The sequence below is a fragment of the Sciurus vulgaris genome (assembly GCF_902686455.1).
Source record: "Sciurus vulgaris genome assembly, chromosome: 6".
Classification (NCBI taxonomy): domain Eukaryota; kingdom Metazoa; phylum Chordata; class Mammalia; order Rodentia; family Sciuridae; genus Sciurus; species Sciurus vulgaris.
In genome coordinates, this window is record NC_136466.1 from 95,525,625 (window position 1) to 95,541,824 (window position 16,200).

General features: G+C 36.3%; 1 protein-coding gene across 1 annotated transcript in view; it reads right to left on the reverse strand.

The window, feature by feature from the left end:
- The window catches only part of ADGRV1 (adhesion G protein-coupled receptor V1), a gene marked incomplete at its 5' end in the record, with an annotated part of 585,014 nt that overhangs the window by 334,637 nt on the left and 234,177 nt on the right, over window positions 1-16,200 (reverse strand). Inside the window, 7 exon segments of the mRNA XM_079143469.1 lie at window positions 1,592-1,766; window positions 3,980-4,123; window positions 8,508-8,981; window positions 9,983-10,132; window positions 11,417-11,656; window positions 13,864-14,083; window positions 14,573-14,774. Coding sequence (XP_078999595.1) covers window positions 1,592-1,766; window positions 3,980-4,123; window positions 8,508-8,981; window positions 9,983-10,132; window positions 11,417-11,656; window positions 13,864-14,083; window positions 14,573-14,774 — 1,605 coding nt within the window.

Here is a 16,200-nt window from a genome sequence, read left to right on the forward strand (position 1 = left end):
CTAACTTTCCTGTCTAAGAGTCCTCCTCTCACTTTTTTTTTTTTTTCCTGACTTAATTGCCAAATCCAGTAGTAAGAGAATAGTGTCAGGCAAGTTTGGTGACAAGAGTTAGGCATTGGTTTGAATTCTGACCCCAGCATATTTTCAAAATGTGTCTTGAAGTCGTTTAGGAAGAAATATCACAATGTATGCATGTTACTTTAGATTACTTCAGAAAAAAATGTTACAGATATGATAGAATTTGACAATTGTTAAATCTAGTCAGTGAGTTTGTGGGAGTTCATTATATTTTATTTTTCATTTGTGTTGACAAATTTATTATTTAAAAAACTCAAAATACTAATCAAACCTATTTAAGGATATAGATCTATTATTTGTGAGCTCCTATAATTTAAATTCAATTTTTTATAAATTTACTAAGACTTTTAAAGATTAATTTCACATGTAAGCACAGTAACACATACGTGCGTAAAGAACAATGTATGAACACATAAATATTTTTAAACCTTCTAAGTTGTCACCAGTACATAAATAAATTATATGGTGCTGTGCATATCACCCAAATTGACAGAAAGGGTAGGGGAGGAACAAATAAGTATTACTACAGAAAAATTTTAAAAAGATGATGAAACAGCTTTAATTTAGGGGATGTGCTAAAAGGAAAATAAAGCAGAGAAAGTGTCTGTTACATTAGAATGAGAGTACCTGTCCAGGGCTATGGACACCCCAGCACCCCAGGCACCTCTAACGCCATGGTGGTTCTCTATCAAGGCAGTGCTAACGCCATGTGGCTTTCAATCAAGCATCTAAATTCACTCTGTATCCACTGATATGCCTGTTGGAATGCAAGCTGGCATGACAATATTGTCCTGTTCACTGTCCCAGGCTCTCACACTCTTCTATAGGATTTCAGGCTTTCATACCATTTTTTGGCTGAGACTTTGAGAAAATGAGAATCTTTCCATCTTTACTGAGAGACTATGGATCTCAGTCCTTATACAGGATTCACTACATTTATGACTGATGGTATGTGGCATTCACCTGGTGACCAGGAGGACACTCTAAATAAAGGAGGGGAGGAAGGAGAAGCACGAAGATTCTGCGTCCACTGAGGACTCCTTTATAACTGCTACCACAAGGATTTGCAGTGGGCTCTGCGAAACACGGTAGGGGTCAAACCATTTAACACTTGCATCTTACTCAAAAAGCTAACAGTGTAATATTTAAAATACAGGTGAAGTAACCATAGTTGTGCTGTCAGAAATATTCAGATGGATAGGTAAATCAATGCAAAGTTACATTTTTTTATTACTGTGTGGGTCAAGTAAGATATTTAGAACTACTTTAAACAAACTCTTTGTGTATTGACAAAGTAGTCTGCTTAGTAACCACTGTTTTAAAATAAGGTATAAAGTCTTCAGTGTGTCTCAAAAAAGTTTCTCTCTTCCTCATCAATCTGCTTTCACCACCCTAATCACTTACATATGGGAGCAAGGTACTAGGAAGCAAACAGTGTAGTGTCCACAGGAAGGATAACCCGAGAACGTGGCCAGTTACACACCTGCCTGACCTTAGAAACACTACAACTCACCCAGTGTTGGGGTCATGTTGCCAACAGTGATAGATTCAGGGATTTCTACTCCAGGAGCATATCCCGTGGTCCAGGCTACTGAGAGATCACCATATGTGCCTGTCCTAGAAATCATAACTTGGCTTGTGCCGGCAGTGATGTCCAAGAGTTGAAAAGCAGTGGATTCAAATCCAACCTGAGGAAAAAAAGTTTATAGTATTTCATATTTCTCTATAAAGTTTCTGGGGTTTTGAAGAGTGAGTTAAATGTCAACTTTCCTTTTTTCTATATACTTCCTTGTCTCACAATATATTCAGTGAAAGAAAAAAGGTTTAAGAACTGACATATCATACTTAACATTTATTCTACTTCATAATTCAGATTATAATCTATAGCTTTCTCTTTTTTATTAAATGTAATCCCTTGAATGGACAATATTCAAAAAAAGATAAATGTAACCATAGTTAAATGAAAGCAAAAAACTTTTAAATGGCATTTTAATACAAGAACCTGATTTCTCTAGAACTGAAATCTAACCTTTTTCTAAGCTATAACAACACATTTCTTCATTTAGAAAATGAGCACCATGGACTGGATATTCTATTAAGGTTTCTGTTCTTTGATTCAACTTATTATCCTTTTGTGAAGATCAGAAAACTTTTTCACAGGCATCAAATCCCAGGGTATGTGATTTCTGGAGGAAATAAGTTCTGGTCAATGAGTTAGAATAAAACTAGATTCCTGGCTTCACACTGTGATTCAGACAGTTCAGATTACCTCTTTGGGTTTCAACAGCTATAAATTTGGGATACCATTTGATCAATGGTTACATAGTAAGAATTATTCTCCCCTCTTAAAATTAGAATGAAGAACAGCAGAAGAGTGTGTGAGGATGCCATAGGATAGCTTCTGGAACCACAGAGGAGAAAACAACAGTGACAACTTCAACTTGACAGCAGTCTAGAGCCTCTGTCACTGTGAGATTTTTGCTTAGCAACTGTCAAGAGCTTTGAGCAAGATCATGCTTGCTCCGTGGTCAGAGGACCATATGAACATATCCTAATCACATCACAAACACACTCACCATGTAAATACTGGCAAGAATACAGAGGTTACATTGCACACATGACTTGTCCTCAGGGGTGCTAAAGTATTGTGACGACAGGTGTGGAAAAGGAATAGGAGATATTTAGCTTCTCCAAATGAATGGTGTGGAATGAAATGTATCTAATAACCCAGTGAGAAAAAACAAAAAACAAAGTTTCAGAGACTTTCAGTAAATTCAGTAAAGGAAACTAATTTGTAATAACCAGTGAGAAAAAAAAAAGTTTCAGAGACTTTTAGTAAATTGTATGCCCTCATTTATTCGTGAACAAAAGGGAACAAACATGTTCCTTTCAGTAACTTTTAATGCTGGTGATTCTACTTCAGGGGACAAAGCAAATGCACTCACTATGAAGAAGATACCCAGGAAAGCGTAGCTAAAGAGTATTCTGTAATGGCCAGAAACTGTATCTGCCCATTCAACCACAGAGATTCCACATCAGCATCTCTGGCCAGGCTTGTCATTTGAGCTCCCATCTGAAGGAGTTTGAATTATACCTCATAACATCTTCAAAGATACATCATGTTGCCATAGCCAGACAGCAGACCTAGCTTTGTCTTATATAAACAGAATCAGTCTAAAAGGAAAGTAAGGCTTTTGTTCTCCTTTGAATTTGGAAATGATTGGGAAATGATCTTTCCTACGATGAACTTGAAGAAGTCAGATACTTGGGTGCAACTATGTCACAGAAAGACTCCCAGCATTTATCTGTCAGTACAAACTTGCACAGAAAACCAAAGCCCAAATGGCAAAAACAAATATGTACACTGCCAGTAAATGAAAAGATCTGAAATATTCACTAATATTTCATTCTAATTTTAATTATTTGGTATAAATAACTCGAGACAGACATCGTTACCCTATGTACATGTATGATTACATGAATAGTGTAAGTTTACACTGCGTACAACCATAGAAATGAAAAATTGTACCCGATTTGTGTACAATGAATCAAAATGAAGTCTGTAAAAATAAAAAGAATTCAAAAAGAAAATATTTGATATCAAGAAATACTTGGGCATTTTAACTTAAGGTGACTGTTAGGTTTTAAATTCCACAACTTACATTTAAATTCTACAAGATAAAAACTTTCTAGAACCCTAAAAAAGGAAACATATTTCCTAACTAATATTGAAAGTTGACAAATTGCTTTTATATGATGTACATTATGTCAGTTTTGATATTCACAGGATTATTCAGGTTGAAGAAAATAGTTGATTTTTAAGGAATTGTTTAGGAACTTGGTCCTTCCTATAAAGCTGCCCTCTGCTGGTTGGCTGCAGTACCACACCAAGGCCAATTACCTGAGAATTGGCAGCTTCTTCAGGGACTGGAAGCACAGCGGATTTTGCTTCATGAAGAATTGTTGGCATTCCATAGAAATTTCCACTGAGGAGCATCACAGTCACCAGCTGCAAGGTGAAATTGGAACCCAGTGACAGAAAGACCTAGAAACCAACATCATCAATTATGTTTTTTAATGGTTAAGAAATGATTCTGGTAGTGAGATAGTAAACCTTTAGCACACTGCCTCAGGTTCCCTTAGTAGCAGTTTCATTGTTGTGTGCTCCCTAGTCTTAAAACAAACCACCACCATTTAGTGTGAGGTGAGATGAGGAGTGGTCATTGTGTAGTATAAAAACTTGCAGACTTTCCATGTGTACTCAAATAGTCTCAAAAAGGCAGTATTGGTAAAGAAACCATGTATCAAAGGAATAAAAAGAACAGACTATTGGACAGTATCAGGTCCTGAAACCCACCAAAACCCAGTTTCTCCCTCTTCATTAAGTCATAACTAATTGATGATATTTACTGAAAACAGACACTAAATTGGGTATCTTGATTATTTGAATGTGTTAGATAAATAAAAATTACTAACACCGTGGCATTAAATTACCAAGGAACAAAATTTTTAAATCTAAGAAAACAGGGAATGTTCTGAACTAAAACACTAAAAGTATTTTTGAAACTTATAACACAATTTTACATAGAAACATTGTTATTGGTAATGGCTATCCCCCAAGTTGTCCCATAACCTGAACTATTCCTAAAAATTCTGTATCCTTGTTGAATATAAAAGCATCTACTTCCAGGAGTCTCTCTGCCTTTCAAATGCAAGGAACTTAAACATGTGTCACTTTCACAAGTATATGAAGCATACACCATAGCAGTTTCAAATCATGTGCAACCTGAGGGCAACAGATGTTTCATTCTTTCCAAATAATATTTACTGGGCCAGGGGGAGAACTCTACCACTTGCCTAATATTTGTAAGGTTGTGGATTCAATGACCAGCACTGTGAAAAGAAATTACATCACTGAACATAATTTTAGTTCAAGTGCTAATGAAACAATAGTGTCAATCTTGATTTCATGTATATTCCACCTTTCCTATAAAAATGCCCCTTCCCCTTGCAGGGCACTGGCTGGGCAATGAGTGATAACTTATTCCCGTTTCCTAAAGAATGAAGGGCTAGGTCATCATAAGTACTGAGTCCCTAATGCCTTCCTGTTTAGCTCTCTGTTCATGGGCCCATCCCAGACTTGTGTGATGCAGCAGATCTTCAAGGTAAAGGAATTAAACATTAAAATTGAACCTCAGTCACAGCAGATTTGAGGAAAAGCTGATCTCCCTACAGAAGAATGGTTAGATTAGTTTGAATAGAAACTTGAAAGTTTTAGGAACATGCCCTTCCATATCCCTGATCCAGGACTGCCTCATCAATGCTATTTTATATATTGCTCATTATTCTTGATGCCATTTGGGCACGAGCAGAAAGAATTTACAGACCCATGATAACCTGTGTGCATCTCCAACACTGAGCACCCACATACTTTTTAAATTGGTTGTTAATGAGCCTCTTTTACACTGGACAGAAGGCCCAGGACAACAGGAATTGTGTCTCAATCATCTTTGTATCTGCTGAGCTTCTCACAAAGACTGGCACGCAGATGAGTGCTCAAAAAATGACCCAACCACAAAGGTAAAGCTCGTCCTTTATTCTCACTTAAGCCCCTTTAAACCTAGCTTTTTTCTTTAGTGTACCAGTGTTTCCTGCTGTCAGAGTATGCTGCATCCAAGAACCCAGTTGTTAGTCAGGTGTGGTAACAGTTTACACTCCATAGTCCAGGACTTAAACCTACACCAAGAGTCTGAGCAGAACCTTGACTTGTTCAAAAACCCACTTGAAAGTTAGAAGCCACAGCATAGCAGATTAGAAATGTCATGGCCTTGGTTGTCTCCCTTTGGCTGACCTGTCCTGACCTGCCTGAAATCCTAACTTTTACCTAAGGATGGAGCAAGAAGAATTGTATGCTCTATAGTGTGAGTTGTGCAACTATATTGTGTAATAATATCCCAAACCTCAGAGAACAATGTATTATGTCTAGGGTGGGAGGGAGGAAGTGGATCCTTGAAAAAAGTCCTGCCCTTGGTTTTATAAGCTTGTTGCATCTTACCCCAGTTACCCTGAAAAATTAACTCACCAATATCTAATTATGTACAATCTTATACCACACATCCTCAACTATGAGAGCCAAGAAGAAGGAACCCATGCATTTGAAACAGGTTAGTGAAAGAAGTTATAGTAAGCAAATATGGCAAACTTCGAAATATGCATGAACTAGCAAATTCTATTTCCTTTAAATGAAAATAGTAATCATAAGAACAAAATAGGTTCTAAGAGGATTTTAAGAAATCCATACATAATTCAAATATAGTATTAGGATATCTAAGTATCTTCATAACCTATACCATTAAGTTGTCCAAGTGAAATGGAAGAACTACTATCATTCAAAATGATTCAGGTACCACAAAAAAAGTACCTAAGAGCCAGGCAGATCAAGTGTCTTCGTCCATTTAATATATATCATATATTTTGGTTAAGAGCAACTTTCTCCTATACACATCAGTTAGTAAAATAAGAGAATAATCTCTGTGGAAGCCTTATTGGCAAATGAATGCAATGCATAAAATGACACAAATCTACTCCTTAAAAAGTTATAGGAATGACCCCTAGTATTCATTAGCAGCTTATACTTGACTATTCAGAACATAATGCTATGAATGCTTTGGGAAATGTTTCCAGTTACATAATTTAAGCACAATGCATTTTTAAAAATTTCTTCTAATTTACAAAAGAGACTTAATACAATGATACTCTGGTTAACTTAATGTCCCTCTGTTTTACTCAGTATTGCATTATTTTGGATATAGGATATGGAGTTTAGAAATTGATAAATTAGGGCCATGACCGTAAGTCAGTTTCCCAGAAAACTACAGGCTTGTAGTAATAATTATGAAACCCACATCTCACAAAAAAAGTCTCATTTTTCTCTTGCATTTAACACCAAAAAAGTTAAAGACCTAGATGCACAAAAGATCAAAAGCTTACAAGTAAGGATGAATTAGAGTAATGGTTTGTTGCTTATTCTGAATGACAGGCTTTCTTCTATTGGTCATAACTTTATATAAAACAGATGAAACAGAAAAGAGGCTATATCATTTTTCTCCTGCTTTGTGTTTTGTGGGGTCTCTTTCCACCACCCTTTGGTTTGTTGCAAGTAGATCTCAAAGCTTCCTGTCATTTATAGGAATATAAAAGATCAGACTATATAAACCGAAACTTCAATCTCACATTCTATCCAAGCTTCCCTGTTTATGGTAAGCTTGGTCAGGATCTACGGTGAGAAGGAGGTCACGCTATGATTTCAGTACTCCTCCAAACTTCAGCCCCAGGACCTTTCTGTCAAGCTTCTGACACTCCAGGTTTGGGATAAGAGGAAGGCCTCTGGAAGTTGGTGACAAAAATCTTGCCTCTCTGCTGTCCTCCTTTCTTGGGCAACACTGGCTACCACCATACCTCCATGAAAACAGTGCCCTGATGCTCAACCTCATGGCCTCCATTTGGGTGTTCCTCAGAGGCTTCAGAATTCTACTCCTCATTCTTCCTCAGAAGAGACAACCTATCCTCTTGGTGACCTTGTGATTCTCCCCATTTTTCACAATGCACCCTGCTGATTCTTCTCATGGTGATTGCAATCTGGCTATTTTGGGAAGCCTTTCCTAATCATAAGATAATTAAATAATTTCTCTCCTAGCATACAGAATGATGTGATTTGAACATCCCTAGAAGAATTAAGATAAACAGTCACTTAATTCACTTTCTGTGGGTTCAAAGACTAAGAAGCACGGCTGGGGTATCTTCTTGACCCACAGGAAATTCAGGCCTTTTTATCACTCTCACAGTGTGAGAATAGCAGTGTGCTACTCTCTCTTCTCAGCACCCTCAAAAAATTATACCAAGCCAGATGCCACTGTGGCTCATGACTGTAATCCCAACAGCTCCGGGGGCTGAGGCAGGAGGGATCAAGAGTTCAAAGCCAGCCTCAACAAAAGCAAAGCGCTAGGCAATTCAGTGAGACTCTGTCTCTAAATAAAATACAAAATAGAGCTGGGAAAGTGGGTCCAAGTGCTCCTGAGTTCAATCTCTGTACCCACTCCCCCCAAAAATCATACTGATTTCCACAATTTCAAGGACAAAAGTAGGTATCAGTTTCTGTATTTACACAGCCCCTCAAGTCCCAGAGAGCAAAATCAGTCTGTCTCACTGCACTATCCTGGAACTTTGTAAGCACTGAATAAGTAAATGCTTCCTATAATTTAGACAAATACACTTATAATCTACAAATGTATTGTCTAATAATTACTGTGCATTTTCATGGTTATGTTTAAATGTCTGAGCAAGACTTTAAAGTGATTATGAGATAAGTAAGAGCTCTCCTAAAAAAAGTTTTACTAGAATAATCAGGAAACTGAAGAAATACCACAAACCTGATTCTTTATTGGCACCATGTCAACTTTATATCTGGCACCATCTTGGACCACCAGCTGCATCTCTGCATTTTCAGTAGCAGCTAGCTGTCCTTTATGATCAGATGATATTCGAAATCTAACAGCCACATCTCCAAATGTTCCAGCAAGCCTGGTAATATTAATTTGGACAGATCTAATTAAGTCCAGTCCAATAAGTATTGACTGGTGATCTGGATACAGCGCAAATACTCCATGTGGATCATCATTTGCAGACACAGAGAACCACGTGATGCATTTTTCCACATCCAGTTCTGCTCCTCCCTCTACAGAAACCAGCTGAATCACACAGTCCTCCTCTATCTCAGGTGTGTCATCTGGCAGCAAATGAACATCAAAGCTTGCATCACTCTCTCCATCAGCAATGGTGAAAAATCCATTTGTGGAAATAAAGTCACCAGTGATATCAAATTCACTACTTAATTCCCAGTAAACCTAAAATAAAAGGGAAAAAATTCCAACAAAGTTAAATAATTCAGTACATGAAACCAAAAACCTTTAAATTATGTTTCCCTTTATAATGTACAATTTTGTTGTACATCATTACATCCAAAGCCAAATCCTCCAAGTACATGTCAGTTTGTAAAGTATATGAATCACTTTAGGCTTTCATATGCAATTGCAGAACATGATTTAAAATTCTTACTATTTGACCTGCTTCTAAAATAATAGCACATTTTGAAGAAAAGCAAGTTAACTAATTACAGCATGCCAGTCCCATAATTACATTAATTTGTGAACCATATGCAATCTCTGAAGATAAAAATTAAGTAGAAAATTTGATTTCACATCAGGATTTGGTTTTGTTTATTTTAAATATAAAGGGAATATTTATAAGTTACCAAGAATTAATCATTACTTCTCAAATATTGTTGAACTCCAAACCATAAAAGTATTTAGTTAACATCCATCACTGGAAGACAGGTTAACTGTATACAGAAATTTCACAAAATATGTGACTGTCGTTGACCTTAGCCAAATACCATGAGAACTTCCACAGAGCATCCTCAGTCTATATCAATAAGCACACAAATGCAACCCATTAAAAAACACTTGCCAAATGGAGAGATTCTGTTGAGAAATAAAGCCCTGAAGAATATAATAAGCAATTGATAAAAAAAATCAAGAAGTCTAATAGAAAAGCCTTCATATTTATAGCGAACAATAAAATATGAAATAGTTCAGTCCTTCACAATAAAGACTAAGAAAGGTCTTTCATACGCTAACTCTAATCAAATTGAATTTAGAAAAAAAAACAGAATTGATGTGATCTGGCGAGCCCAGAGGTGCTTAAATAAAGCCTCTCAGTTTCTCTCAAAAACACAAGTGATTTGATTTTCTTAAAAACTTTAAAGAACGTACAGGCTCTCTGTCCCTCTTGACCACATTCAATAGGTAAACTGGTCTACTTGGAAAAATCAAATGAAAAATAATACCGTAATTTCTCCAAAGGTACCCTTTACTCTTCTGACAAAGAAAGTGATGGCCAGGGGTCCTTCCAAAGCTGGTGGCTCCAAATAGGTCTTCTTAGATAAAGACTCAGGAGCAAAATGAACAATTCCATTTGGATCACCAAACTTTTGTATCTAAAAAAAGTAAAGACCAGAGAAATGACCAACTATGATGAAATTACAGTATCCAACATATTAATGCACCAATAGGCTGAAAAAATGAAAAAAACATAGAAATAACATTTAAATATAAATTTACCTACTTGATTTAAGAGAGAGAACTACTATACTATACTGTTATCTAAAATCAGTATGTTCTTATTCCTGAAAACTAACAGGAACAAGTATCCAGAAAACTACAATTTACAAAATCTGCAATGATATTGATGCCTGATTTCAGTTTTATTCATCCTATATTTTCTAGCTATAGTATAAAGTGGATAGAGGCAGAAAGACTCTGTATGCTTAATTGTATGCATCAAACAGGAGGGACTACACCCCCAGTTGTTTGGCGAAACAAGAGTCTGTTGTTGTCATAAAGGTGTGCTATAGATATGATTAACCTTCAGGATCAGCTGACTCTAAAGAAAGCAGATTAGCCTTGACAGTGGGTGGCTTCACCTAGCCAACTGAAGAACTGAAAAGCAAACGCTGAGGTTTCTTGCAGTGAAAGTAATGGTGCCTCAAGACTATAACTCAGGAATCCTGCTAGAGTTTGCAGACAGCTGGCCTGCCCCACGAATTCCCACTCAAAACCACAGCTTCAACTCTTTCCTGGGTTTCCTGCCTGCCAACCCCCACAATCACATGTCAATTCCTTAAACTTTCTCTTTTTCGATCACTGTGTATGTCCTATTGGTTCTCTTTCTCCAGAAAATGACGACAGATGTAGATCTCAAACGAGTATTTTCTAAACAAATAAATTAAATCGTGTTCTCTCTCTACATTGTTTTCAGTAGCCTTGATTCTCAGTACTTTCTGACCCTGGTGACTAGTTGATTCATATCAAATATACAGAATTCAGGTCTAATCTAACACCACATCATTGTGCTAATTAAACAAATGCCATTCTTCCTTCAAAAGTCTGATTTATAACAAGTTAATTTTTCTTTGAGGACAAAGATGACATAACAAGTACCTCCTCTATAAAAGTGCCAAATATTTCCAAAACACCAAATTTTCTCAAAGACTATAAAATAAGTATCACTCTATTAAAACTTTTTTAAAATTGCTAATAATCAGGCTATGTAGTGAACAAACATAAAAATGTAAGTTTGATCCATGCAAATTATTATGACTTTTTATGGCTTCATAATTTTCAATTCGACACAAGCATGTAGAATTTCAAACAATGTAAATGCATTTTCTGATAAATCTATTAAATCTAAAATTTTGTAGGAAAAGTAAAATCAGTCTTACTGTTAATGTAACATCTTTAGCTCTGGAGTCTAAGTTAGCTTCACCTTTCACAAGTTTAAGTTTAATTATGAAGGTCTTTTCAACTTCAATTTCTTCATGAGGATAGATTGCCAGAATTATGGTTCTCACTCCATCTTCTCCATCTTCAAAGTAGAAGGACCCGCTCACTGGGTCTGCAATATCTCTGTTCTGTGGTGGTAAGGTTTCCTGAGAATTGGGTCCTACTATCTCCCAGTTCACCTGCAAGGTGTTTTGTTTTTTATTTTTAATTGAGACAACCAGTTTTAAGCAAAGGATTAGTATCAGAAAAAAATTAACATATATATATATATATATATAACTATTGTAGGATATCTCCAGAGAATTCCTACCTCATTTTTTAATTAAAGTACAATGATATTTGCAAATATAAACTACATGTCTACATAGAATGTCAGTTTTCATGGATAAACTATCTAACCAAGAGAGGAAAAATATTAATATCTAGTCATTTGTAATTATCACAAGATAGCAGAAAGATACTTTAAAATATCAGAAAAATACAAACATTTTTAAAATTTATGAGTACAACACTATCCTGCTGTATACAGCCAATCAAAGTATATTGGAAGAAGACAATAAGACTGTGAACATTTTGCTGAGTGTGCAGTCTTTTCTAAATACAACTTAAATTCCTATTGTAAAATGAACAGAAATCATCATAAGTTGTTATAAGTAACAAATTTTCACAGTATAATAAGTGTAGTTTTAAGTTTCAATAATTCCAAATTGTATTATTTTTCATATCAAGTATAAAGAAAGAAAACTGGGTACTTTTTCTTGCTTGTAACTTGATCTTCCAGCAGCACTGAACACAGTTGACGCATTACTTCTTCTTTAAACACTACATCCTGTCTTTCTCGGCTTGCACGGTACTCACCGGGCACATGCCTTTTGGTTTCCTCCTTCTTTACTTTCATTCTTTTCTGCTTGCTCTCTGCTCTGAACACTAAATGCCAAGAGCCCGGGGCTCAGCTCTGTACTCTTCACATCTCTATCTGCACTCCTCGGTCTCAATGTTTCCAATGATTCTGTCAACACATTCCCCATCTGTGCCGCAGCCCTGACCACACACTGCCCCGCCTACTTGACTCCTCCACTCGCATGTCGGATATGATCCCAAAATAACATGGCAAAACAGAACTCCTGATCCCCCACCCCACCAAACTTATGACTATCAGAAAACAGTACTGTTTATCCAGTTGTTCAAACTAAAATTCTAGAAGTTATCTTTGATTAATCTGTTTCCCACAGCCTCCACCTTTAACCCAATGAATTTTCCTTCAATATACACTGAATATCTATTCACTGATCATATTATCCCCCCACCATTTCTGCAGAGGGCAAGAGCCTCCTAACCTAATCCTTCCGGCTTCTACACTGCTCCAACAGCTTCTTAGCAAACCACTTTCCTAACAGTGGTCATGGTGAGATGCTTTCAATGACAATCAGCTGACATTATTCCCCTTCTTAAGACTCTGTAATAGCATCCTGTTTTCACCTAGAATTGCTCTTTAACCTGGCAAAGGAGGTTCTATGTGATCAAGGGCCTATTGAGCCCTCTGGTTAGTCTTGTACTGTGGTCCCATCACTAGCAAGCCCTGACCACAGGGGCCTCTCCTACCTCAAACATGTCAGGCTTGCATCTCTGTTAGGACCTATTACTCCCACATGCTCAACCCTCTAACAATTATATGTCTACCTGTTTCTCATCACTCAGCCTTCAGCTTTAATATCACTCCCTCACCACTCAATTGAAAGTAGCCAGGTGTGGTGGTGCAGGCCTGTGATCCCAGCTACTTGGGACGCTGAGGCAGGAGTATTTGAGAGTTCAAGGCCAGCCTGGGCAATTTAGCAAGATCTATCTCAAAATGAAAAGTAATAAAGGGCTGGGGTATAGCTCAGCGATACAGTACCCTGGGCTCAACCTCCAGTGCCACACAAAAAAGAAAATTAGCCAGCAGGTCACTCACAATCGTGTCTCCCAATTTTACAAGCAGAGCTTTTATAGTTATCAGATAATGTGTTTTTACTACTTCCATTACTGTTTAACTCTGTTTTCTAGGGTAAATACTCTGTAAGAGCAGATAAAAGATCTGTATAATTCACTAATATATTCTTAAGATCAGCACATATGAATCTCTCAGTAAATACTTGTCGAAATGATTAATTTAACCAGAATCATTCACTTAATTTTTAACTTGTTTTCAATAGCTCCCAAAGGAAAGATGTATGCCCCATACACTTTTATGTGCTTCATCTTATCCAGAAGCCATTTTACACATACAAGGTAACTAATAAATACTATTTATTGTGAATAAACAAATATATTTGGAGAATAAGAAAATCCAAAATCATACACAGTCTATCAAAAATTATTTTTAAAACCAAAGGAAAAATAACTGTACCTGAATCTCTCCCAAGAGTTTTCCAGTTCGCTCTAGGACCAAGGATAAAATCATTGTGGAGTTAGGGTTAGGAACAGAAATTTTGCTTTGATTGAGAAATCTTATAGTGCCAAATGGAGAGTCACTCTTGGCGATGGTGATTCTGCTCACTAGGTGGCGCCCAAGGATCGCTCCACCAGTAGCTCCAGTGAGAAGAATTTCAAAAGGCTCCTCAAATTCACTGCGTAGCAAGAAGGAGCAATTCTGAGTCTAAACATATTAAAATGCTTGTAAAATCCAAATAACTAGTCATTTTCCAAATTGATCATACATATTCAAGGCACAGTAGTCACACACCAAATGGAAGAAGAGGGTGCTTAGCTGAAAGCATGAATGATCAACATCAATATTATATAACCTAGGACAGTTATTAGACTTTCCTCCCCTCTTTTCAGTGGCTTACGGCTTAAGGTAGTGAAACGAAGGATGTTTCCACGTTCTGATTAGACTTTTTGAGTCTAGAGGAATCAAAATTATTTCTTCTATTTGAAAGGAAATGACATACACAATCACCGTGGTCTTCCAGGCCCTCCCTATCCCCAGTATCCCCCAAAGTCTTTCATCTTCTATTTCTCAATGGGCACATGTATTAGGGGTGCAAAACACATGTTAAAGTCAGACCACAATATCACGTTTTATGTGGGTCCACCCTATTTCCTGGATTACCAACCTTTCACTGCCATCAATGATGGAGACATTTATAAAACTTAAGTTCTGTCCATGCTGAAAGGTGACTGAACTCCCATGCAGCATATAACTGACACCTCCAGGAAGAGCAGAGGAGCTCTGAGAGACGAAATCCGCCGTCACAAGGCCATAAGTTCCGTGTAGTCTCACCACCGGGATTGCAATTGCCCTGACATCCTCCTCCACTGTAAAGGGAACTGGGAATTAATTGGTACACTGGACAAAGCAACCAACTTTTATACAATTCTAGAATAATTAAACTAGGCAACTAAAACATGATGTAACAAGGCATACTTTTTTTTTTGTAATCTTTTATAATTTTAAAATGATTAGTGATAATTTCATAACTCATTTTAGGAATAATGTAGTTCATTAGGTGTTGAAAGTTATAGTGAGCAGTAAAGGTTAGAATCAAAACAACCTATTTGATCACTAGCACAGGCATTCTTTCATTTTTGTTACATACAAATATAGGACTTGGCTGATAAGACAACATTAGCTGGACTTGAGAAATGCTTCAAATATGTACTCAAAGGAAACCATCCTGAATTGATTCCATATATTTAGTTGAAATAAGAATACTATAAATAGATGAAATATATGCTATTTATATGAATACTTCAAAAGTCAACATATAAAAAATTCTGTTATATTTTCAGGTCCTTTAAAAAATACTGTGACTATGAAACTGCATCCTCGATGCTTGATTTCAATTTAAAAATTAATTTAAAAATCTTTATTTCTTCTTGAGCTGTACTAATCTTGGCATATTAAAATATCAGTTAATTGAATTCACTTACCTATGGTTAAATAAGACTGTACTTACATAAAAACTATATATAAATAGGTACTACCCAAGATTCCCCAAAAGAGAGTGAATCAGAAGTCAGGGAACAGATAGTCAAATTCCTATTTCTTTCTTCTTCTTCTTCTTTTTTTTTTTTTTTTTTTTTTAATTTGGTAGTGCTGAGGATTGAACCCAGGGTTTGTGCATGTGAGGCAAGCACTCCACCAACTAGGTATATCACCAGCACAAACAACTTTTTATGCAAAGATTCAACATGACTTTTATTAGCTATAAACTGAAGTTCACAAAAATAGCAATGTCTTTCATGATTTACCCATAAAAGTCATTATAAACCAATTTCTCCAGTGATTTTTTTTGATGAACTTTAAAAAGTCCAGGTAATCAAAGAATTTTGATAGAAGCAATGGAGTCAATAAATTAATTGCACAAATAAGTTAACAAGTTTTTAGATTACAAAGCATTTTTTATTTGTTCTTTTTAGGTATACATGACAGTAGAGTATATTTTGACATATTATACATACATGGAGTATGACTTATTCTAATTAGGATCCCATTCTTGTGATGTGGAGTTACACTGGTCATGTATTCATATATGAACATAGGAAAGTTATGTCTGATTCATTCCACTGTCTTTCTTATTCCCATTTTCTTTCTCTTCCCTTTATTCACCTTTGAATAAAATCATTTCCTAGAAAGGGATCTGTCTCTTTTTTCCTGGAATGGGATATAGCTATATTCTCTGTACTCTGCTTCTACAGAAAGGAACTTCTACAGAAGGGAAGCTGATATTAGGAACTGTTT